Below are 26,574 nucleotides of genomic sequence, written 5' to 3'. Positions count from 1 at the left end.
GTCTGCTTTGCTGATCAGAGGTTACTGAAGTTTTATTGTGTTCTTTTAAATCTCTTTCTAAATTCGTTTCACCATTCCCACCTCCTCCAAGCGAAACCAAATATACCCCAGATAGCTCCGTTTATCGAGTCTGGCTTAAAATATCAATCTGTCCCTTGCACCCTTTATAAAAAATAAAAAAAATTAAAAAAAATTAAAAAAAAAATTCCCCCACTCTCCAAGACTCTACACACCCATGGGTATTGGTGCAGTTTATCCATTACACACCCATGGGTATTGGTGCAGTTTATCCCATTACACACCCATGGATATTGGTGCAGTTTATCCCATTACACACCCACGGATATTGGTGCAGTTTATCCCATTACACACCCCTGGGTATTGGTGCAGCTTATCCCATTACACACCCATGGGTATTGGTGCAGTTTATCCCATTACACACCCATGAATATTGGTGCAGTTTATCCCATTACACACCCACGTATATTGGTGCAGTTTATCCATTACACACCCATGGGTATTGGTGCAGTTTATCCCATTACACACCCACGTATATTGGTGCAGTTTATCCATTACACACCCATGGGTATTGGTGCAGTTTATCCATTACACACCCATGGGTATTGGTGCAGTTTATCCATTACACACCCATGGGTATTGGTGCAGTTTATCCCATTACACACCCATGGGTATTGGTACAGTTTATCCATTACACACCCATGGGTATTGGTGCAGTTTATCCCATTACACACCCCTGGGTATTGGTGCAGCTTATCCCATTACACACCCATGGGTATTGGTGCAGTTTATCCATTACACACCCACGTATATTGGTGCAGTTTATCCATTACACACCCATGGGTATTGGTGCAGTTTATCCATTACACACCCCTGGGTATTGGTGCAGTTTATCCCATTACACACCCATGGATATTGGTGCAGTTTATCCCATTACCCACCCACGTATATTGGTGCAGTTTATCCATTACACACCCATGGGTATTGGTGCAGTTTATCCATTACACACCCATGGGTATTGGTGCAGTTTATCCCATTACACACCCATGGATATTGGTGCAGTTTATCCCATTACAGACCCACGTATATTGGTGCAGTTTATCCCATTACACACCCATGGGTATTGGTGCAGTTTATCCATTACACACCCATGGATATTGGTGCAGTTTATCCATTACACACCCATGGGTATTGGTGCAGCTTATCCCATTACACACCCATGGATATTGGTGCAGTTTATCCCATTACACACCCATGGGTATTGGTGCAGTTTATCCATTACACACCCATGGGTATTGGTACAGTTTATCCCATTACACACCCATGGGTATTGGTGCAGTTTATCCATTACACACCCATGGGTATTGGTGCAGTTTATCCCATTACACACCCATGGGTATTGGTGCAGTTTATCCATTACACACCCATGGGTATTGGTGCAGTTTATCCATTACACACCCATGGGTATTGGTGCAGTTTATCCCATTACACACCCATGGGTATTGGTGCGGTTTATCCCATTACACACCCACGGGTATTGGTGCAGTTTATCCCATTACACACCCATGGGTATTGGTGCGGTTTATCCCATTACCCACCCATGGGTATTGGTGTGGTTTATCCATTACACACCCATGGGTGTTGGTGCAGTTTATCCCATTACACACCCACGGGTATTGGTGCAGTTTATCCCATTACACACCCATGGGTATTGGTGCAGTTTATCCATTACACACCCATGGGTATTGGTGCAGTTTATCCCATTACACACCCATGGGTATTGGTGCGGTTTATCCCATTACACACCCATGGGTATTGGTGCAGTTTATCCCATTGCATACCATGGGTATTGGTGCAGTTTATCCATTACACACCCATGGGTATTGGTGCAGTTTATCCATTACACACCCATGGGTATTGGTGCAGTTTATCCCATTACACACCCATGGGTATTGGTGCAGTTTATCCATTACACACCCATGGGTATTGGTGCAGTTTATCCATTACACACCCATGGGTATTGGTACAGTTTATCCATTACACACCCATGGGTATTGGTGCAGTTTATCCCATTACACACCCCTGGGTATTGGTGCAGTTTATCCATTACACACCCATGGGTATTGGTGCAGTTTATCCATTACACACCCATGGGTATTGGTGCAGTTTATCCATTACACACCCATGGGTATTGGTGCAGTTTATCCATTACACACCCATGGGTATTGGTGCAGTTTATCCCATTACACACCCATGGGTATTGGTACAGTTTATCCATTACACACCCATGGGTATTGGTGCAGTTTATCCATTACACACCCATGGGTATTGGTGCAGTTTATCCCATTACACACCCATGGGTATTGGTGCAGTTTATCCATTACACACCCACGTGTATTGGTGCAGTTTATCCATTACACACCCATGGGTATTGGTGCAGTTTATCCATTACACACCCATGGGTATTGGTGCAGTTTATCCCATTACACACCCATGGGTATTGGTGCAGTTTATCCCATTACACACCCACGGGTATTGGTGCAGTTTATCCATTACACACCCATGGGTATTGGTGCAGTTTATCCCATTACCCACCCACGGGTATTGGTGCAGTTTATCCATTACACACCCATGAGTTATGAAACAGTTTCTCTCTATCTACTCTGCCTAGACCCCTCATGACGTTGAACGGTTAATGAAGAAGTTGTGGTTGAGGCTTTAAAAGCTGTAGATTTTAGGAGGAAAGATAGATAGGTAACAAAAGTGACCCAGGAAACTACAAACCAGTCATTTTGACGTCCATTTTGGGTAAAGTTATGGAAATCCTTATTAAAGATAAGATCATGGAGCATCTGAATAGCAATAAAATCATGAAAAATATGGGTTCATGAAAGGAAGGTCTTGCCAATCTAATTTACTGGATGTGATAAAGGAGGTTGATCTGGGTAGGGCAGTGAATGTGGTGCACTTGGATTTCAGTAAGACCTTAGATACAGTTTTTCTGGAAAGGCTGGTACTGAAAATAAAGTGGAAATATATTGCAATGGAAACGTAATTGGTTGACAGAAAGAAGCCAGACGGTTAGTGGTACAGGGATTATCATCAGTCTGGGTGAATGTTCCCAATGGGGTCCCACAGGTTCTGTTTTAGGATCTCTTTTGTTTGATATCTTCATAACTGATCTGGAGCAGGGAACCACAAGCATAGTAGTTAAATTTGAAGATGATACAAAGCTAATGAAGGCGGTCGATCCGAAGCTGAACAGGAGAAGCTACAGGAGGATTTGAATATACTTGGGAATTGGACAGACAGGTGGCAGATAATTCAGCTGTAGAGAAGTGCTTCACATAGGGACAAAAATTCCAGGAAGTGACTATTACTTAAATGGAAAGAGAATAATATGCATGGAAAATGAACGAGATCTGGGGGTCCTGATTGGCAATAAATTGAAGCTGTCACAATGATGCTCAGTGGCAGTGGGTAAAGCAAATCCGATGTTGGGATGTATTAAAAGGTCAATATTGAGCTGAAATAATGAGGTAATCCTACCACTTTTTAAATCATTGGTACGACCACACTTAGAATGCTGTGTATAGTTCTGGTCGCCACAGTAAAAAAATGGATATCTCAGCTGTTGAAAGGATACAGAAGAGAGCAACCAGAATGATTGAGAGGATGGTGGGATTGGCTTATGAGGAGCAATTAAGTCAATTGGGCATGTTCTCACTGGAAAAGAGAAGTTTGAGAGGTGATCTGATTGCTGTTTTTAGGATTCTAAAGGGACTAGTTAATGTAGACCATGACAAACTATTTCACCTTGTCCAGAACTGGAGAACCAGAGGATACAGCCTGCACTTGAAGGGGAGTATTCAAAGTAAATGTGTGGAAACAATATTTCAGTGAGTGAGTGGTCAATCTATGGAACAAGCTCCCTAGGGAGACGGTGGCAGCAGTTAGTATTGATTCATTTAAATACAAATTAGATATATTTCTTTCAGAACATAATATTTTGGGTTACTGTATATGAGTAATCTGCGATATAAAATATGATAATTACAGCATGCTTGAGAGAAACAGGTGACTTTGGACCTATGGTTCCCAAAGCTCTCCATCATTGGGGTTTTCCTCGCGCCATGTCCGAGTCTGTTGTAGACTAATTGATAGAGATTGATAGCCATGATTAGTCAACTACTACATTATCGTTGTATCATGCGACTACCAGGCTGGTAGAAGGCGAATTAGATGGGCCTTGGTCTTTTATTGTCTAGCAAATCCTATGTTCCTATCAATGTAAACCTCTCACTTCAAATATTGTCTTTCTTATTTCATATTTTTTTAACATCTGACTGGGGTTTGGTTCCACACAACCAGTCACCCGCTGGTCCCTCCCCCATGGGGAGTAATTCAAAGTAAATGTGTGGAAACAATATTTCAGTGAGTGAGTGGTCAATCTATGGAACAAGCTCCCTAGGGAGACGGTGGCAGCAGTTAGTATTGATTCATTCAAATGCAAATTAGATAGATTTCTTTCAGAACATAATATTTTGGGATACATTATAAGAGCAATTATAACATGATGTGTTAATTGTATCATGCGTGAGAGGAACAGGTGACTTTGGACCAATGGCTCCACCACTGGCGTTTTCCTCATGTCACGTCTGGGTCTGTTGTAGACTACTCGATAGAGTTTGATCGCTATGATGAGTCAACAACTTAATTATCCTTGTATCATGCAACTGCCAGGATGGTAGAAGGTGAACTAGATGGGCCTGGGTCATTTTTCGACCAGCCGTCCCTGTGTTCCGATGACAGAAGGGAGTATGGTTGTGAGATCCTGAGAGAGAATAAGTTTGGGTGGGAGATGGTGCAATGAGTCTAGATTTCAACACAAGATGTGGGGAGGCTGTGAGCCTTACCATTCTCTTCGCTCACATACTGAGTTACAGTTGTAGATGGAATTAAAGGAGAGGGCGCAGGCTAGCACCAGCCAACCGAGTTTTTTTTTACAACCTGGAGGTGAGATTTATTTATTTATAGTATGTCTGAGAGGACACAGAGTTTGGTGTTAAGATTGGAGAGCGCCAGTGTAGGACCTTCTGAGCCTGTTTTCAATTAGCACTGATGTATGAGAGATCACAAGAATGTGTCTCCTGTCACACATTGTCGGGTTGAGGTTAATTGTGGGTTTATTTTTCAGCGCGAGAGGTATTTTAAAATGTTTGTGTGTGAATGTGGAATTTGATGAGCAATCACAACTGCACACCCTCCGTAAATTATAACCGTGCTCCACAAGACTCTCGCTTTCCGGCTTCCCCGAGTTTGCACATGTCTGCTCTCTGGATGCTCCCCAAGGGGCCTCTGACTGGTGATGCTGCCAGCTTTAGCATGTGCTGCGAGCCCAAGGCCTACTCATCGTTCCAATTATCAGACACTTGATATTCAGCAGTTCAGACAGCCCCCTAATGGGGGATCATGGCCATGTTGATGAGGAAAGTTAGCCACGAGCCTCAGGTTACTAAGACCATCTCCAGTACTGCTACAGCTGCCCCCAGACCTTTCTTTGCCTGGTGTGGTGCAGTGCCTTGCCAGGAGTTGCTTTTACAGGTCATCGTTACACTGCACACAACTGACAGACTGATGTTTCCTGATGCTGACGATGTCATTGCATCGCGTGTCCACCGTGACTGAGTGGGTTGCGCTCTTGCCTCTGAGTCAGAAGGTTGTGGTTCAAGTCCCACTCCAAGGACTGATGGAAGTGTCGTCTTTCAGATGAGACGTTAAACTGAGGTTCCGTCGGCCCTCTCAGTTGGACGTCATGAATCTTATCATGACTCATGAAGTAACACGGGGCGGCCAGCTGGTGGCGCCGTCCAAGGAGTATAAATACTCGGGCGTGAGCCCAGCTTGCTCAGGATGTTTCTGTAACCAGGAACTAGTGATTGTAACTAGAAATCTCATGGTTTTGAAACAGTTGATTAAAGCCTTGTTTTATACTCAAATCAAGCACTCTGTAGTCCCTTTACATCAGATGTAAATGATCCCATGGTGCTATTTTGAAGAAATGTAGGGGAGTTATCCCCGGTGTCCCGCCATTATCTATCCCTCAACCAACATCATTAAAACACATGATTTGGGCATTTATCTCATTGTTGTTTGTGGGAGCTTGCTGTGCTCAAATTGGCTACTGTGTTTCCCTACATTACAACAGTGACTACACCTCAAAAGTACTTCATTGGCTGCAAAGCGCTTTGGGACGTCCTGAGGTTGTGAAAGGCGCTATGGAAATGCAAGTCTTTCTTTCTTCGTTTCATGTATTGATAAATCCTGTGCCTCCCTCAACCAGGCGCGCCCAAAAAGAACCAGACTGATCTCACCGCTGTTTGTGGGATCTTGCTGTGTGTAAAATGGCTGCCATACTCGCCTCTGTAATGACCGTCACAGCACTGCACAGTTATTTGTTGTATGTGAAGCACCTTGGGGTGTTTCTGAGAGACATGATAAAGTGTGGTATTAAGATTTTTATATCTTAACGGTGGTAGCTGAATGATAACAAATCACTTGCCCTAAACATCACCCTGAGCCTGTCCTCTCTGCAGTGTTGTTATTTGCAATTAAAACTCTTTGGCTTTTCACAATAAGCTAAAAGCTGGAATTGGTCCCAGTGTCCCCCAGTTGATGATCAGGAATGTCGTGTTTGTTGTGCTTGTTTACGTTTGTAGAGCGTTCAGTCAGCTGTGCGAGTGTGGCTGGGCCCACAGGCTCCGATGTGACAACAGCCTGTGGTCCGCATCACACCCACTGGGTTGTCTGACCGCCCTAAAGGCAAATAAGGATTCGATTTTAAAATAATAATAAATAGGCCAGTGCCTTTTAATTGCGCAGGCTGGCATGTCAAAGCGGTGAGTGCAGACATGGTGTCTGTACAAGTGCCCCAGCGGGAAGGCCCTGGATAGGATGCACTGCCCCTCATCAGCCTACGGATCCTTCCTGTCACAGGGCGCGGTGCACATGTTGGAAACAGGTGGATGTATTGAGTCTGCTCATCAGGCAGACTCTCTCGCCTCTGTGCCAGAGATCTGTGGGTTCAAATGCCACTCCAAAACTTACAACACTTGGCGTTACGTTTCCCCCCACCCCCCCTCCCCCAAGTACATTTACTGTTATATAGGCAAATATGGTAGCCAATCTGGGCACAGCAAGCTCCCACAAACAGCAAGCAAGATAAATGACCAGACAGCCCCTGTAAACCCACCTCTCGGCCCCTCTAAAACCACCTTGCATTAGGTTTTTAAAGACTGAACCAGTTGTTTTATTGGCTGTGACTGCATGAAGATTTTTATGTTCTGCTTGTGTACAGATGATACCTTGACATGGCTAGTGCAAAGATCACAAATACCCCGTCACAGCAGTGTAGCAGTAAATGCCTTCTCTAAATAAACGCACAGTAAAGAGGAGTAGATAGGTCAGTACAGTTCACGAATCCTACTTTGGGTTTTAAAAAGGTCACATTCTTCAACTTTCTTCTCATGGGTGAAGATCAGGAGAAAATTCATAGGTATATTCACTGTATAATCCATAGATCTGATTGACCATCAGTACACTTGTTCCCTTGAATACATACTCTCCATCTAGTGGTGCCTTGCTCCCATAAAAGCCATGAAGTACTCTCATGTAGACAACAACTTGCAATTATATTTAATGTGGAAACATTAATACAAAAGTAGGGAGGTTATGCTTCAGTTATACAGGGTGAGACCACATCTGGAGTACTGTGTGATGTGCCTCAATAAATCCGAGACTCGATGTTAGTGAAACAAAACAAGGCTTTTATTGACTTAGAAGGTAACACACAGAGGAGAATGTATCTTCCATCCAGAGGTCTGCCGTACTGGATGTGCTGCAGGCTGGGCCAGCTTACATAGGAGCCAGGTATGGGCGGAGCCCTACACACAGTACAATACAATGGAAATGAAACTGAAACCAACCACAGTCACAGGCAGAGAAATACTGATGAGTGATGAATGGAATATTTCATCACACTGTGTACAGTATTGGTCTCCTTATTTAAGGAAAGATGTAAATGCATTGGAAGCAGTTCAGAGAAGGTTTACTAGACTAATACCTGGAATGGGCGGGTTGTCTTATGAGGAAAGGTTGGACAGGCTGGGCTTGTATCCGCTGGATTTAGAAGAGTAAGAGGTGACTTGATTGGAACATGTGGGATGCTGAGGGGTTTTGGCGGGGTGGATGTGGAGAGGATGTTTCCTCTTGTGGGAGAATCTAGAACTGGGGGTCACTGTTTAAAAATGAGGGGTCGCCCATTTGGGACTGAGATGAGGAGATATTTTTCTCACTGGGGGGTCGCGGGTCTTTGGAGCTCTCTTCCTCGGGGGGCGGTGAATGTTTTTGAGGCAGAGGTAGATAGATTATTGATAAGCAAGGGGGTGAAAGGTTATCGGGGGTAGGCGGGAATGTGGAGTAATCAGATCAGCCATGATCTTATTGAATGGCGGAGCAGGCTCGAGGGGCCGAGTGGCCTACTCCTGCTCCTAATTCGTATGTACATATGAAACATTCCACTGGATCTTCAGAGGCAAAATCAAACAAAAATGGACATCGAGCCAAAGAAAGAGATATTAGGAGGGGTGACTAAAAACTTTCTCAAAGAGGTGAGTTTTAAGGAGCATCTTAAAAGAGGAGGAAATTCCAGAGTGTGGGGACTAGACAGCTGAAGGCATGGTCTCCAATGGTGGGGCAAAAGTGGGGGGTGATTGGAGCGAAATGCCAGAGTCAGAGGAACGGAGAGGTCGGCGGGGGGGGGGGGGGCGGGATTGGGGTTGCAGTTGTAGTTATAGGAGGTTACAGAGATTGGGTGGGGTGAGGCCATGAAAGGATTTAAAGAGGATGAGAATTTTAAATTGGAGGCGTTGGGGGGGTCTGGGATACAATGTAGATCAGCAAGGACAAGGGCGATAGGTCAGCAGGACTTTTTGCGAAATAGGACACGGGCAGCGTAATTTTGGGTGGGCTGGAGGATAAGAGGTCGGCCAGGATAGCATTGGAATAGGCGAGTCTGGAGGTGGCAAAAGCATGGACGAGGGCTTCAGCAGCAGATGGGCAGAGACGGGCGATGTTATGAAGGTGGAAAAGGGTGTTTCTTGTGAAGGAGAGGGTATGGGTACAGAAGCCCAGTTTGGGATTGAATAAGATGCGAGATTGCAAACAGTCTGGATCAGCCTGAGACAGTGGCTGGAGTGGAGTCGGTGGTGAGGGTATAGACTTTGTGGTAGGAGCCAAAGGCAAATGCTTCAATCTTCCCAACGTTTGACTGGAGGATATTGTGGCTCCTCCGTGACTGGAAATCAGACAAGTGGTCTGACAACGTCGAGGTAGTGGAGAGGTCGAGAGAGGAGTGAGCTGTAGTTGGGTGTTGTCCGAGTACACGTGGAAACTGACCTCCCGTCTGCGGATGATTTTGCCAAGGGGCAGCTTTTAGATGAGTAAGAGGAGGACGCCAAGGATAGATCTTTTGGGGACTTCAGTGAGAACCATGTGGGGTGGGAAGAGAAGCCATTGCTGGAGATGCAGAAGTATTTGATGGATACTTAGAAAGATGTACGTTTTTTCAAAGCTGATTTAGGATTTTAAACCATGTAAGGTTAAAATCCAATACCAAAGGGACAGATCCACTCTTGACTATTGCCTACCAATGGACACAGGTGAGTTGGCCCCATCTCAGTCTCGGCTGGTTCTCAGTCGCCAGAGAAGAGGGTTTTACATTTGTATTTCTGCTCTTTTAAACCAGAATTAGAAGTGTGCAGAATGTTGTTTTTTGAATGACCGCTGTTGTTCTGAGTTTGGAGTGGGATTGTATTGTTGGAGGAATGTAGGAGAGACCGAGCCAATACCATCCAGGCCAGACCATGAGGTGAAAAGAGCTTCCATTCTTCAACAATATTCCTCCCTCACCATAACCACAGGCCTACATATTTTACCTTATGCCCTCTCGAGCGCAACTTTTCCATTAGACCCATCCCGTGTTCCCTTTGACCCCACTCCCACTAAACTACATAAATGTAACCCTAGGTTAGGCCCAGGAGGGTGTGGAGGTGGATGTTCCAATGATTCAGGAGTCAAACCTAATCACCAGGAGTCAGTTACTGAGAGAAGGCGTTAAAATGACTCACTTCTTTTGTGGGAGGTGGTTAGAGATATTCCTGGAGGTTATTTATATCAGATTTATTGTGTGAGTCTGCTCGGATCTGAATTTTGAGGAACTTCAGGAATGCAGTGAAGAAGAGATGGGCACTCCCATCGCTTTGGTATTTCACATTTTCAGGCTCTTTGCAGTCTCTCCATCCTTACTGTAAAAGAAAGGCTTGCATTTATATAACGCCTTTCAAAACCACAGGACATTCCAAAGCGCTTTACAGTCAACAAAGAAGTTTTGAACTGTTGTAATGTAGGAAACACAGCAGCCAATCAGTGATGTTGGTTGAGGGATATTGGCCAGGACATTAAGGAGCGTTCTCCTGCACTTCTTTGAAATATTGCCATGGGATCTTTTACGTTCACCTGAGAGGGCAGACGGGGCTTAGGCGTGTCAGCAGAGATTCTGTGCTCAAGTCTCAGGTGTGGGGCTTGAACCCAGAACCTTCTGACTCGGAGGCGAGCGTGCTACCAACTGAGCCATGGTTGACACCTGCAGAGAGTGTTTTAGATTTAGAGGACATGCAGTTAGGGATAGAAAGAAAGACTTGCATTTATATAGCGCCTTTCATGGCCACTGGACGTCTCGAAGCCCTTTACAGCCAATGAAGTACTTTTGGAGTGTAGTCACTGTTGTAATGTGGAAAAAGCACAGCCAATTTGCACACAGCAAGCTCCCACAAACAGCAATGTGACAATGACCAGACAATCTGTTTTTGTTATGTGGATTGAGGGATATTGTCCAGGACACCGGGGACACCTGCTCTTCTTCGAAATAGTGCCGTGGGATATGGGAGCTAAGTAGTGCTTGAATGGGTAGTGCACAGTGTTTAGACCTTATTGTCACTGTCAGGAAGCCAGACAGATTAATAATGACTGCTCCATCACCAGCTTGTTGCGCTCGATTAACAGCTCCTGTGCTGTGGTGGGCACTCAACGTATCCCACTCACCGTGTACGGGAGTACGCACAGAAACATGCACGTACCATAAAGCCCTGGAGACAAGTGAATTGTCTACTTTTATGTGGTGTGTGCTGCACAAAGCTGAAAGTAACAAGACTGAAGACAGTCTTCTGGAACGGAGAATAATGTGGTTGCTGCAGAATGCCTGAGAATCCTATTGACTCATCTCCAAGCTATATGGGTGGGAAGAGCTTCTGGGATTTACTTTGGACTCAGACCACCTAAAGTTCTACTGGTTCGCGCAGACGCGCTATAACTAGCAAAAGTCGGAAAGAGTCTCCCGAAGCCAGCAGGGAACTGACTTAGATGCCATCATCTTCCTCTTCCTCTCCCCTTCGGCTTGGACTGCCAGCCACCCCTGCCATAGGCGGCTCTGCTCTTTGCTAGACTGCAGAGAGTAAATCATTTGGATCACTAACCTGAATCATTGTTCCTCCTGTTCAAAAACCTTGATGTAATTTGGAAAATGGTGACACGTGTGATCGGCGAGGAGTGATGGCAACACACTGTTCCTCATAAAAATGCTTCTGAATCCAAATCTGTATGAATTGGACCTACGGTGACTTTTTGATTGGGGGGCTTCACACACTTGAGAATCCATTCTTTTTTTTCCTCTTCCACCCCATTCTCTTCTCTCCATCTTCCCCTTCCAAAGACTTTGTATTCATAGAACGTTGGCTGATTGTTGTCAGGTACATTTTAATTTATCCTTTTTTCTGCAATCTTGGGACTGGACAGTTGGACTCTAGCTCCGTTGCTATTCTCGGTAGTGTTTTAGAGTCAGTAGTTTACCCGAGGCACAAATCTGGTTCCAATGTCTATTCAATATGACTGTTGGATACAGATTTGTTTTCTTTGAGAAAACACATTCCACTGGCGATGGAACCTCAACCAGGTTGAACCCAATGAATTTGGGATTAGCTGGCAATCCTGGCTGAGACTTGTGCTAATCCCTACTGTGCAGGGCACCCAACTCCTGGTCAATACTTAATCCCTCAATCAACATTACTAAAAAATACAGATTATCTGGTCATTATCACATTGCTGTTTGTGGGAGCTTGCTGTGCGCAAATTGGCTGCCGCGTTTCCGACATTACAACAGTGACTTCAAAAGTACTTAATTGGCTGTAAAGCGCTTTGGGATGTCCGGTGGTTGTGAAAGGCGCTATATAAATGCAAGTTTTTCTTTCTTTAACTCCCAGAACCGATTGGCAGCCAGGTGGAGGCGAGGTGATAATACCCAACTCTAAAGAGCTATTGCAATGCAATGCATCTGATCCAGGTTGTCTAGACAGTGAGCGTCAGTCACCTTTTGGGCAATGGGGGACATCATCACTGATCCTGTCCTCAGTGTCCCCAGTATCCACACTGTCCAACATGAGTCACTGGATAGTAATCAGGACTGGGAACCCTGGCTGATTTCTCCCCCCCCCGCTCCCCTCAATCTGGAGCCCAATGGTAGTGTCACCACCTTTTAACGATGGGGCACAGGTTTAACGTGTGGAGTTGGCACGTTGCTGCTGTTTGTTACATTTGTGTTTGCTGAAAATGGAGAACATTTAAGGATTTGATTGCCTTTGTTTTTTTTTTATTCCGACAGGCCGCAATGAGTTGATAGCGAGATACATCAAGCTACGGACTGGCAAAACACGCACAAGGAAGCAGGTAAAGCTGGCCGGGGAAGCTTTGCTTTGGGGCAAAAGGGGTGGCTTGTGCTGAAATGTGGCTGCTGCTTCTTTAAGGCTGGCACGGTGGATGGGTAATGGGGGCAGCATGGTGGGCATGTAATAAGAGGAATGGCCACTTAATTAGGATCCGAGGATCGAACACTTCAACGTATTTTTTAAGGAGAGAGATTTCATGCTTTAAAAGTTCAGACTGTCATTCCAAGTTTGATCAGGTGGGATAGTACAGGTTGGCTAAACCTTCTACCTTAGCTCCCAGAATAAAGTTCATTGGGAACTCTGTTCAATCGGGAAAATTCCAGTGTGAATTGTACTCCACTTACTCCAGACGTACAATTTCCTGTAGGCCATTTCTTGCAAATCCTACAGAGTATGGGATTTATTTTTCTGGGGTGGGGGGGACGGGGGGTTTGTTGCTCATCAAGGTGAGGGATGGAACACTCCCCATTTCAGGCACCCAGTGTCAGCATCAAGTCCCAGATCAGGTACAGCACAGGCCAGATGCTGTAAAGCTCCCTCTATCATGCATAAGACCAATCTAAGAAGAACGCCCCTTACTGCCGGTGTGATATCTTTCCATTTCCTACACTGGCCATCTTTAAGCCCATCTGAGTGGCATTGCCAATTGGTGCCAAAGTGCAGGAGGTGTTGTACTGTGGGCCATAAGCCCACGAGGAGCTAGAATGAGACTGCCCCAAAGTTTGTTTCCTCTCGGACCCATGTAGCCGACAGAGGAGACCGTCACTCCATCAGTCTAAAAATATCGGAATGATTAATCCTCGTCTGTACTGTACTGCCAGGACAAGAAAATTGCCAAACCGAATAAAACTCCCAGCTGAAATTAAAACTGTCGTGAGATTAAAAACAACAGTTCGGAAGGCAGTGATTGCAAAGGATGCAAGGCCACCCAAGGACTTCAGTTGGAAAATACCTGAGAATCACACGCCGATACCTCTCCACTCTAAACAACAATTCCTTGTTGATTAAAGGATTCGATAGTGTAGTGTATGTGCCTTTAAGTCAGAACTACTTTTTACAGCTCCTGTATACTGTAGTACCGGCAGTGACCACACCGGTATATAAGCTGTGCGCATGCCTCTGTACCCCAGTCTAGAGATTACCCTCCCCCAGTAAAGACCTGTTGTTTGTTAATGTACAGCATCCGTGTGATTATTTATCCACTGAACCACGGATCTAACAGATAGGGTAGATAGAGAGAAACTATTTCCAGAACAAGGGGGCGTAACCTGAAAAATTAGAGCTAGGCTGTTCAGGGATGATGTCAGGAAGCACTTCTTCACACAAAGGGTCGTGGGAATCTGGAACTCTTCCTCCCAAAAAGCTGTTGAGGCGGCGAGTCAATTGAAAATGTCAAAACAGAGAGAATTGATAGATCAATTCAATTCAGTTCAATTTTATTTGTCATATATGCAGCAGACGTGTGTACTGCACAATGAAATGTTGATTTTTACAAGTCCTCCCAACATTGGAATAAATATGGCATAACAATGATAAAAATACTACAGTAATAGAAATACAGTAATAATAAAACAACAGTAATAAATAATAATAAATTATTCGTTCATGAGTCTTATGGCCTGGGGGTAGAAGCTGTTTCGAAACCTGCTGGTACGAGACCGTATGCTTCGGTATCTCTTACCGGACGGGAGCAGGGCGAAGAGGTTGTGGCTGGGGTGGCTCGCGTCTTTAATGATTCTCAGGGCCTTCCTCCGGCACCTCTTTTGTTAGGTAAGGGTTACGGAACCAAGGTTGGTGGATGGACTTAGGATACAGATCAGCCATGATCTAACTGAATGGCGGAACAGGCTCGAGGGGTTGAATGGCCTCCTGCTCCTAGGTTTTATTCCGGTGGAAACACTTTAATACTGAAAGCTGCTGAGTCACAATGAAGCTGCTCTTACTGGGATATCCCATAGATATTTTTCCCATATATGTATATTTTTTAAAGCCTGGTAATTCAGAGTCCAGTCGTGTAGTCCAGTTATTTCCCCTCCTCTCCTGAAGGGGCAGACTGTGCTGGAGCATGACTTCCTGGCCCCAAGAAGCTGGAAGTTTGTAAGGAGCACCGCAGTTAAACATTTCCTCTCACCTCTGCAATTTAGTTTGAAAACCACCTTGGCGACAATGAATGAAGTTTCCTTTCTCTGATTGGGCTCTATCATTATATAGATCACACCCACCAGTGAAAGGTAGAAAGGAGGGGAGTCAATGCATAAGATCACGATCTCCTGCTCTCATTTGGTGCTTTATTGTAGCGGGAAAGCTCGTCATTTAGAAAAGACAATTAGCAGATGGGTTCAGACTTAAACTCATTGACACCAACTGGTAGAAAGAGTCACACTTGGAACCTATCGAGTTCCAGTCCTGTAAAGATTGGCCTTGTTACTAGACCAAGTGTCAAAACAAAGACCCTTCTTGAGTAGACTAGGCTAACTCCACAGCACCATCGCCCAGGTGAGATAACTCAACTTGAGCACAGAAAGGGTTAAGTGTGGGAGCAACCTGTGTGTATATGACCTTAAAACAGGAACCAATCTTCAGACTGACCAATGAGCCCTTTTCCATTTGGTAATGTATAGAATGATCTAAATACCGTGTCCCTTCTACCTGACATCACTGGGAAAGAGTATCCAAGCTCTGGTGGCCTTCTGCATTAAAATGTCTAATGATTCTGAATCATGGTGACCAAAGTATTGCACCAGTCTTCTCCCTCCACAAACAAAGGTTTACCAAATACCTTCCTGAAAATGGTGCCACTTCTATACTAAACACGTGATTGAAAGGCTAATTTTTTTACCAATCAAAATGAGTAGTTGCATTCAATCAGAGGAGTCCATTGTTGTGATTGGATGCACCTCATGGTGCATGTATTAATTCCTCATGGTGCATGTATTAATTTGACATCCTCTGGAACTGCATGAGGTGAATGAGCTACTGCTCCAGACTGTAGCACTCACTGAACCATCTACTAATAGTGGTTAGAGGTTCCCAGTGGTGTGAGATTGGATGGACTCAATCAGCAAAGCTGGATTGCCAGTGGCGTGAAGTAAAAGAGGACATTTACCAGCTTCTGCCTCAACCTCAACTAATATTCAATCAGAACTGGAAGTTGCTTCAGTGACTGGGAGAAGGACGAGGATTGTTATTCCTGGGGTCAAACAACAGGATGTCTGTCAATAAGTAGTATGAACAGGGCTTGAGATTTTGCAGGAGAGCAATTGGGAGGGATCATCAATGGGTTTTACTCTGAGGACCAGCTGTTGACTACTGGGGCAGCTACACCAGTGTTCATATGCTCTGTAAAGGCTAGGATTGCCAACTCTGATTGGATATATACCTGGAGGTGTCATCGCATGACCTCCTGCCCCAACCAGCCCCGCCCCCCACGCTCCTGCCATTGGTTGTCCGACACGCCCATCCTCTCAGCGCCCCGCCTTCCCCCACCAATTGGAAAGTGAATAGACTCTTTGTTACCCAATTGGATGATTCTTAACCATCAGACAAACAGCCTTTCTCCCCCCACCATGTCCACTATTTTTATAACGAGTATACAAAAGTATTCAAATTTAAGTGCCCCTATGATTATTCTCCTGGGTGTCCTGAAGATTAGTCTTTCATTCCTGGAGACTCCAGGGCAATCCTGGGGGGTTGGCAGCCTAGTAAAGCCATCTCTTAGAACAGGGTGAGTGAGCAATGCCATTAGAATAACCCCTCAGAATAGCCGACAGTTACCACAGCAGTCGGGGCCTGGTCAGTCTTACCCAGTCCTTGCTGGAGTCATTCCAAGGAAGAGGCTTTTGAAGATCTTTCAAGGATGCAACGGCTGATTTCCCTGATCGAACGAACGCTCCTGGTAGGGTCCTGGTAGGGAGTGGCACTCAGAGGGAGCACGGGTCAGAAACGGCCTGCCCACAGTCCCCGCTAACTTTAAATGGATGGCCAATCAGTGGGCTGCGGGCCTGCGATCTCCTCACCAGCGAATCGGGGAGTCCGTTCTGTAGTCATTATCTAGAACCTTCTATTAGAGCAGCCATCTTTTGAAAGTGTCCAACCGCACCTTCCTTTGGGAAGCAGCAACCTCCCATCTTAAAAACTCAAAAAATTTAGATCTGTTTAACTGACAGAAATAACTCGATACTGACTGGTTGCTGCTTCAGGTCAACATTAGAGAGGTTATAATCCTAAAGAACTAACCATTTGTTGGTGGACCTGCTCCTGCCTTAACCATTTCCTTAACAAATTCAAATCGCTGCTCGATATCCAGCGAGTTCTCAATGTTTTACTTGGGGAAGAACCAAAGTAATCCATTACAGCACCAATGCAGTTTGTGTACTTGGAAAAAAGGAAAGATTTGCAGGGCTGTGGGGAAAGAGCAGGACTAATTGGGTAGCACTTGCACAGAGCCAGCACAGGCATGATGGGCCGAATACACTGACAAACAGCACTTTAGTAAAATGACAAAATGTTGCTTAGATACAGGAGGGCTGCCAGTGCATGTGGAACTAAACCCCAGCATGTTGGGTGTGGGAGAGGATTTTTCCCAATTACAACAGATAAGCATCGATGACCTCTTGCGATAACACCAGACTTACGAGGTGAAGGAAGATCCCATTGTCCTCTGGGCTGAAACCATCATGTTGTGATCAGTTAGTTATTTTATTATGACGTGAGTGAAATTGGAGACACTCGCAGAATTGGAGGAAAGCGAGTTAACCAGACGGTGCTCGTGTTTCTTCGCCATTACCTTCCAATAAGAACAGTTCAGTTGTATTTTATTTTAGCAGAGTCCTATGGTAGCTGGGAGGGCTCATTACTGCTCGCCATAGCAACAAATGCTGGCACTGCTTTCTCCAGAACAAAGGCAAAACTGAGGGACATTGGCTGCCAAAAAGCAGCATGGCTGTTGGTTGCATGGCTACAGAGTATTATGGGAGCTTTAAGGGGAAAGGGAAAAGGTGGTGACGGAAGGCCTGGCTCTGCATGTCCAAACTAACTGACTAATAATGTAAGCACTGTGTACAGTAGTGACAGAAGCATCGTCTTTCATTTGTGTTTTTTGTCTTTAAATTATCTCGTCGACATAGGTGTCTAGTCACATACAGGTGTTAGCCAGGAAGAAAGTGCGAGAGTACCAAGCAAGCATCAAGGTATGTGCAGCCGGCATGAATCCGGGGGACATTCATCTCCATGGTTACAGGCTCTTCTTTTCTTCCCCTTTGCTCTTTCCTGCAGGTGTCTAGTCATATGCAGGTTCTTGCCCGAAGGAAAGCTCGTGAGATTCAGTCCAAGCTGAAGGTATGCGCTTCTCTGCTTTGGCCTTGTGGTTGGCGGCTGGCTGAGGCTGAACGGCGGGTACAGGGAGTTCTGATAACACAATCCCCCGACTCCACATCCCCCTCAACCTACCGCACGCTTCTACTGGGGAGGGTTCACCGGGACTAGGAGTGGCATTGCGCTCTCTGAACATTAAAGATTCACACACACACACACACATCCATAAACTGATGTTGCTACGGCAACCAATAAAAAAAATTAGCCCTCTGAACTACCAATTTGTGGCATGTGGGATATTCCAGAACTAACTGGGTAGGTCGCTCTGAAGATCTGTTGGGACCTGGGCTTCTTGCAGGATATCTCGCTGCCAGTGTTGGAAACTCTTCCTGCCCTCCTCCCCCTCCCCTTGTGCAAAAGAGCATGTATATTCAAGAAGGAGTTGACAACAATGCCCCCATAACTCGACTCCCCGTTCGAAACTAATGCCCTGGTCGCAGTCAGGAAAGTTAGCACTGGAGTTAAACACTAAACCCGCAGCAGCGAGCTGGGCCAATGCCTTTCTCGCCAAGTTGAGCAAAACAAATATTGTGATCGCCCTCCCGCGCTCCCTGTTCAACGAACTGGTGATAATCTCGCAGCAACTGGCCAAGAGCCCCTGTGCTGGACCCTGGCTGAAAGGCGACAGTGCAGACTCTATACAAGCGCTGTGCATCAGTCATCCTTTCCTTGCACATCCTGCGTTGTGTTATCAGAACTGTGCTATACTTCAGCTTCAGGCCTCAGCTTCTCTCTGGCTAATTATGGGACGCCTTTGTTTTATTATTTTGGCTTTGTGGCAGTGTGCAGTGAAATCGCAAACTAACTCGCTTCCTGTGCTTCATTAACTAACACCCCCCTCCCCTCCGTGCATCAGGCTTCCACAGGCTCGCTCGTGTGCCATTCTGTCTTGCAATCTAGTTCCACTTCCTTCCTCCGCAGTAGGTCTTCCCTCCTCTCTGTTGAAAAACGGGCTGCCTTGAAGTCTTCTACGAGTCTGACCTCCGCTTACTGTAGCTGTTGTACAAGGAATACGTACTACATTGCTTTATACTATGGCCAAGTGAATTAACTGAGAGACCCTTCTCCCTCACGACAAATTCGTGAAACTTTTGATATTTACATGGGAGATAAGGGGGGTGATCTAATTCAGGTGTTTAAATAACGAAAAAAGAAGTTGACAAGGAACAACTCTTCCTTCTGGTAGAGGAACCTAGACCAAGGGGACATCATCTTAGCATTCAAACTAAACCAGCTGAAAGATAATTCAGAAAAAATTTCATGAGGGTGTTGTGAGAACAGAGTGTGTTGCCCCAGAAGATCCATAGATGCAGAAATCACAGCAGGTGCTCACAATGGAGAGAGATCTCACTTGGGAAAAGAGGGCATCAAAGGATGGGGAACTACAATTAAAAAGAGAGAGCTGCCATGGCATGATAGGCCACTGGATACTCCTGTTCCTGTATTGGTTTAGAAAGAGTTTCCTGTGGATTTTTGGATTAAATTATCAGTAGTTTGAGAGAGGGAGCCCTGCAGGAATCAGTGCACAACAGGATTGGACACTCCTGATTCAGTAGCTCAGTTTATTTTTCCCACTCTCCTGTTACCCTCGTACAATGCCCTATCCTCTTTCTAGCCAACTCACCCTTCTTTACTCACACTCCATCCTGAGCCAAGGCAAGTCAAGAAAATGGACAGTTTGAGTGGTCGCGTCACTCTTGAATTCATGAGTTCAGCAATTGGAAGTGTGAAAAACACATGACCATATTTTTGGGACACCTAGCTGACATTTAAGGATGGGACAGCCCTTGTCACTTGTACACTGAGGTTATAAAGTCCCATTTCCTGCCGCCCCCGCAGTTCCAAAACCTCTGCCAATCAGCCTGCTGCTTGGAGGTAGTTTTCCTTCCCTGAGCCAATCGCTCAGCGCCTCCAACACAGCGGAGATTGGGAGCTCAGCAAGCTGGGCGGGGGGGGTGGGGGGCGGGCGAAAGAAGAGTGGGAGAATAGGAGCCTGAATCTGCATCAACTGATGTCCTACCACAAGTTACTGCTCCCAGTGAACTGCACTAGTCTCTGGCACAGCAGTATTGCCATAGACAGCAGAGCTCACATGGCTAATCCTGGAGATTCATGACTGGTGGTCACTTTAAGAGGAGAGAAGGGAAAGAGGAAAGAGGAAAGCTGAAATCATCATCAAGATCCCACCTAAGCGGTTCTCCATTTAACCAAGATCCCTTAGTGGTGGGGTGGGAGGAGGCGGTAGAAGTAAAGCACAAAATACAATTTATATTTAACAAAATTAAGTAGAGCCACAGAACACAGACCTTTTGTTCTGCAGCAAGAGGTCGGTGTAGACTCCAGGCACCAGAAGTAATCATTACCATGTGCAACCAGAGTCTACTCAAGTAGAAGTTGGTTGTTTTTCCAATTTAGAGTGATTTGGTTAGTAATTAGAACTCCCCACCTAAGGGCACTGTGGGAGTACCTTCACCACACGGACTGCAGTGGTTCAAGGTGGTGGCCCACCACCACCTTCTCAAGGGCAACTGGGGCTGGGCAATAAATGCCAGCCTTGCCAGCAGCGCCCGTATCCCGAGAATGAATTTTTTTTTTTTTTTTTTTAAATTGTGAAATTTATTGTGACCCACTCTTTTAATCTCCCCCTTCTAATCACTAGCTTTAATGATTCAAGGAGCTTAGTCACCTTTCCAGAAGGCTGTGCTCATATCCCTCCCCACCCCATTTCGCCAGTTTTTTACCCGTCCTCCTCTCAGTGTAGACTGCTTCCCGGTGTTACAATCCTATGGGCATCAGCAGCCCTCTGTTCAGCTGCTCTTCACACGTTCTCTTTGACAGCAAGCACCAGCCACCTACCCGACCACGGAGAGCCTCAGTGCAGAGCCCACTCCTGTGCTTGCCTGATGCCCACCCACGCACGCACTGCATGTCCAGCTGGAACAGCCCCAGGCCACTTTACCTCTCCCTAACCCAGGGTGCCACGGTGAATTATAGTACGTACCTTCTCTTGCCCCCTCCAACTGGGACGTGCCATCTCAGAACAGTGGATCAGGCTTGGAACTTCCTGGTTTGTGTCGCTGAGCCAGAGGTGAACACAATATATGGGAGGTAGGTTGGTACCCGGCCCCGCAGAGGGCTTGTAGCAGATGATAATCAAATCACTTTCACTAGAGCCTGTGGAGAGAGGAGGCTGGTGGGCCAATGGTGCAGATGCAGTGCCAGAAAAAAACACCGAGGGGTGCCTGCTTGGCCAAGTCATTTCCACGTGGAATTGAAGGAAAAGCTGCACGGTATTGGAGTGAGGCCGGGGCTGAGAGTAGCACGGTGTCCAAACTAACCTGGGTTGGGTCGAGTCTCTGCTAATAAAGCATGCAGCATCCACCCCAACGCAACTGCAGCTCTTCAAAATGATAAGCTAACTTGGCAGGGAAATACCAAATAGTTGGAGATTAGAAGACTGTCTCCATGGCTTTACTCCATTAGTAGGACTGCACCTAAAAGCTCTGTATTGTCTGCTCTTCCCTTCCAGCAGCACAGACAGGAGTGGCCATAGACAGATGAGACAAAGACCCCTTTGCCCACCCCTGCTGGATATGTTGGGTTAGGACCAAGATTTGGCACTGATTACCTAGAAGACATTTTGCTTGTCCTTAAGCAAAGTCACAATAGTGCAGAGAAATGGCCCATTAACTCCAGCGTACTGTGCAGAGAATGTCATAGAGTCATAGAGTTTTACAGCACAGAAAGAGGCCCTTCGGCCCATCGTGTCTGTGTCCAAACCTGCTATTTGCCTTGGGTCTACCACAGTGGATGCTTTTAGCCTCACGTATCCCCACACTTTCCCAATTGGAGGGGAAAATGACATTTTGCTTCAACATCTGCACCAAAGACGTGGTTGCTAGGAGATGCACGCATGGCCAGGTTAACTAGGTTGTCATTCTTTCCTCCAGGAAAGCATCTGGACTCCACACACTAATCGCCCCACAGTAACAGTCGAGACTCATCCTGGGCAGCCATGGCCACCAACCTCTGCCCTGTTACTCCAACTTGCATCAGTGGGCTACCCTTGCATTTGAATCCCGTGCTACTGAAGACTTTAGGATCTGGGTTAGCGTTCAGACCAAGTAAAATCAATGCTTGCTACTTTTCCCTGGTATCTAGTTTCCACAACTGAGCCCATATCCCTAAACTCCTCCCCAACCACCAACGGCAATGACTTATGCTGGACCACAATTTCATTGACTATCACCCCTCTAGTACCCCACCCAAGTGACTGTTCTTCATGTCTGTACCTAGACTGGGAATACCATAGCTGAAATAAAAACAGAAAATGCTGGAAATACTCAGCCGGTCAGGCAGCATCTGTGGAGAGAGAAACAGAGTTAATGTTTCAGGTCGATAACGTTTCAGGTCGATGACCTTTCATCAGAACGCCTAGCTAAGCTAGTCAAGCCAAACATGGTAGCCATTCTTCATCACTAGCTAGCCATTCTTCATCTTCACCCAGCGAAGAGACGGACCCTCAAGTAGGGTCACTTTTCAGAGCAGCTTTTATTAGCAATCCAGGATGTCGCCTGTTGGCATTTATAAGTTAGTATCATCTTTCAGTGGGCTATAAGGGTGGGCCAGAAAGGGTGATCCTATGGCAGGGAGTGATCAGTGAAAATATGTTTGTTCTGTGAAGATCTGAACAGTACATCATTCCTTAGTTATATTATTGGCATCGCCAGCAAGGCCCCCCAGCCAGCACCTCAATGCATCTTCGGTTTACATTGGCCGTGGAGATTTGCATTATTCAAGTTGGACTTCTGTTTTTTAAATTATAGGCACAAGGATCCATTTAGATGCTAGCTCATTGCCCTAGTCAGGCTTTTGTGTCTTCTGCACTTCAGAAGCATGTGGTTCAGCGAATGTTACTGGTTAATAAGCCAGGATAGTTCTTTCTTGAAGTGGAGTGACCGCTGCATCTACTATTAGAGATTTCTCTCAATGTCGTCTCTTTGCATTTACTCGGAAACGAATTGCCCAGCGACCAACCACTGGTTAAATTCAGCAACAACTAGTGAATTCTTATTCCCCCGGCCCCCCAAGAAGGGATGCACTGACTTTACAGCCAACCTCCCTTCTCTTTTTGCTCTGCTACCACCCAAGCATGTTTTTGCTGTTAACTCCGCCCATCCTACTGTTCCATTTGTCCCTTTTCCCTAATCACTTCCAGCATGTTGCATGATTAAAAAGCTGGTTCTGAACTTTGACCTGTTTTCATTTTCCGGGCTTGTCCACGTTCTTTATATTCTCTGGTAACAATGAAGTTCATGGTTCTGTTAAACCATGGGATTGAGGACTGCGGAGGAAGAAGGGAACAGAAGATATATAACAAAAAGGGATGGACAACTGACTCCTGTTCATTGGGACATCCACTTATGAATTGTTCGCATTAAATAGACCGATCAGTCTAATTTAAATACAGTGGTGATCAACTGGACTTAGAATTCCAGTTAACCAGTGTCTGCTATACAATGCACTAAAAAAGTCCTCCTTTTGATGGATTTAACAAGTTAATTCAAGGGCAATGACAGCTCTAATTGCATACTTCAACCCAAGAAAGCATTTTAAAAGGAAAAATCTTGCCCTACTTAATTTTCTTTTGCCGGAGTAAATTCAGTCCTCAAGAAACATCATGAGCCGCACGTTGTGCTCTATTTAAGAATTCCAACCTGGACTCCCATGTTCTACCCCCACCCCCTCCAAAAAAAAACCACCAATTGAATTTTGACCTTCGCTTCTCCAGCCTCCAGTGCATTCTAGCCAGCTTGTGCTGGAGACAGCTTGCCTGAGTTTTGGGAGCTTCTAAAAAAGTGATGGGGAAAAGGAGCCAGATCAGGTACAGAGCACATGGCACAAGTTAACCAGAGGGTTAGCACCCTCCCCAGAATGCACCACAGGATTAAGAGACAACCCCTCGTGGTGAAATATAATGCAATGTTACCTTCTTCTTAGGCAGTCCCTCGAAACCGAGGATGACTTGCTTCCACATTAAAAATCAGCTCGCAGGTAACTGATTAGTCCAATGCGGGACCTACAGACTGCTAGCACTCCAGCAGAAGGTTCGAAACTCTTGATGGTGAAATTATATACCCCATGACCTTAAATTTTCTTTAGCAAAGACATCTAGATCTCCCAAGGAAGTTTCAATTTGCAACTGCTGTTTCAATAAAGGTATTCGGAAAAACAGGTTCTACTGCAACTCCTACAATGGGGGGCATTAAATAGGATGAGGTTTTGATCGCTTAAGTGTTTTCCTTTCTCCTAAATGACAAGCCCACCTCCAGCTGAAGGGGGTTCTGTGCATTCCCATTCTCATCTAATGATGCTGTCCAATTGGCACAAGTCAACCTCTTCAAGGGAAGAGCTTGTCGCTGTTGGCAAACGTCAAGAAAGAGCAAAGGGCATCAGCTGTAGATGGGACTTGAACAGGAATTGCGGTCTTGGAGTATGCAAAAGCAACTTTTGTTAATTTCCTGCGCTGGCTTATTGGGGATTGACTGGATCTGTCAAATTGTTCGATTATATGGGAACAACTGGTTCACAGGAGTAGCTGGTTCCTGGACTGAAGTGGAAAGTCTCAAGCCAGTCAGTTTGTATGCTCTGTGCAAGGCTGGTAGTTTTGCACTTTCCCCACACAGAGCACTCCTATTTTTGCACCATCTGATTCTTGCTCTGCAGATCTTAAAAGGTGAGGAAACGGTAGCAGAAATAGGGGTTTAGAAGCAGGCTACGTGGTAGGAGCACAGTGAAGGGAATAGAAGCTACAAGAGCAGAGTGGGAGGCAAAGAAAAGATGGGAGGAGTGCAAGAGTAGGATATTTTCCTCTTCTGTAAACCCAGAGTCCACTAGGATTAACTCTCATCTCCAGGTAATTCTTATGGAAACCCAAAAATATAAAATGAATGAAATCTCTAGAAAAAAACTTGCATTTATATAGCGCCTTTACGACCCAAAGCACTTTACAGGCCAATTAAATATTTTTTCAAATGCAGTCACTTATGTAGGAAATTCAGCAGCCAATTTATGCACAGCAAGGTTCCACAAACAGCAATGTGATAATGACCAGATAATCTGTTTAGTGATGTAGTTTGAAGGATAATTATTGGCCAGAACAGCAGGGAGAAAAGACTGCAAAATTGATTTTTGCAAACTTAAGTGTACAGCAACAAAATTGCTGCAAAGTGGTCAACTACAAAAGTCATCTGGTGTTTTGAGTGCATACAAAAATCCTCTCGTTCTTGCTGTTAAATCCCAGCGTGGACTGATATTTATATAGATTCTTCCCTGGCTCTTTCCAGAGGTATGTTTAAAAGCATTAGGGTATGGCCTGCGATATAAGTAGACAGCTGCAAGAAGCACGTCCAGTGCAGGTGTTATTTTTAAAACCTTTCGACACCGTAACACCTCATTTCATTGAGCTGCATTGTATACTGCCTGCATCTGATGAACAAGTTGAACGGCAGGAAAAGTAATCTTGTCCCAGTCAAGCAAAGCAGTGACTCTAATTGAACCAGAGCACAAGGGGAAAACGAGCTGAATGTTGTTACACATAGCCAAGATAACTGGAGATTAAATACAAAAACTTGGAAACTGGTGGCTACAGTAGATATTTCTGCAGCCCTGTAAAGAAGAACTAGACTGGGATTTAATAGAAAGAAATTGAATTTTTATAGTGAGTTTCCTGATCTCAGGACGTCCCAAAGCACTTTACAGCCAATTAAGTACTTTTGAAGTGTAGTCACTGTTGTAATGTGGGAGTGTAGTGAAGTGCCAGAGATAGTCAATGTTGCATGTACAGAAAGCTTGAAATCCTGCAGATTTCTCCAAAAAGCACAATTTATTAAGCCTCGTACTTTTAGTTCCATATTCTCCATTGGTAACCAATCTTTGCAGATCAGTGATGATATTTCAGACATAACAGAAAATGCTGGAAAAACTCAGCAGGCCAGGCAACATCCGTGGAGAGAGAAATAGAGTCAAGGTTTCAGGTCGAAGACCCTTCATCAGGACTGAAAAAACACAGGAAATGAAACAGATTAAAAGGCCAGTTTGGGGGCTGGGAAATGGGGATGAAAGAAGAGAGAAGAGAAGTGAAGAGACAGTAAGAGGTATTCAAAACGAGCCGAGATGGTGATAGGACTAGTAAAGAGACAAAAGACGGCTCTGGATTAGATATTTCAGACAACAGTTTAGAACAGAACCACAGTTGTACCAACCAATCCATTCTAAGTTAGCGATCCTGAATCCTACGCTGCTGATGGAGATGTTTTAGGGCACTGGCTATTGCAATGAAGGAATC

At 45.3% G+C, this 26,574-nt stretch overlaps 1 protein-coding gene across 6 annotated transcripts in view; it reads left to right on the top strand.

Moving 5' to 3' along the window:
* LOC147105333 (transcriptional enhancer factor TEF-5-like) overlaps positions 1–26,574 on the top strand; it is a 644,902-nt gene that overhangs the window by 543,833 nt on the left and 74,495 nt on the right. For 3 of the 6 annotated variants that reach the window (XM_086011601.1, XM_086011599.1, XM_086011600.1), the window contains exons 2-4: positions 12,791–12,855; positions 17,981–18,043; positions 18,129–18,191. In XM_086011601.1, coding sequence (XP_085867727.1) covers positions 12,791–12,855; positions 17,981–18,043; positions 18,129–18,191 — 191 coding nt within the window. The remainder of the gene's footprint in view (positions 1–12,790; positions 12,856–17,980; positions 18,044–18,128; positions 18,192–26,574) is intronic. The other 3 variants (XM_086011604.1, XM_086011603.1, XM_086011602.1) reach the window with 1 other exon arrangement.

The sequence above is a fragment of the Somniosus microcephalus genome, chromosome 18, assembly GCF_052327205.1.
Source record: "Somniosus microcephalus isolate GS21.2 chromosome 18, FLI_Smic_1.0, whole genome shotgun sequence".
In the NCBI taxonomy this organism is placed as follows: domain Eukaryota; kingdom Metazoa; phylum Chordata; class Chondrichthyes; order Squaliformes; family Somniosidae; genus Somniosus; species Somniosus microcephalus.
Note: the sequence above shows the minus strand (reverse complement) of the source record. Positions and strands in the feature narration are given on the sequence as shown.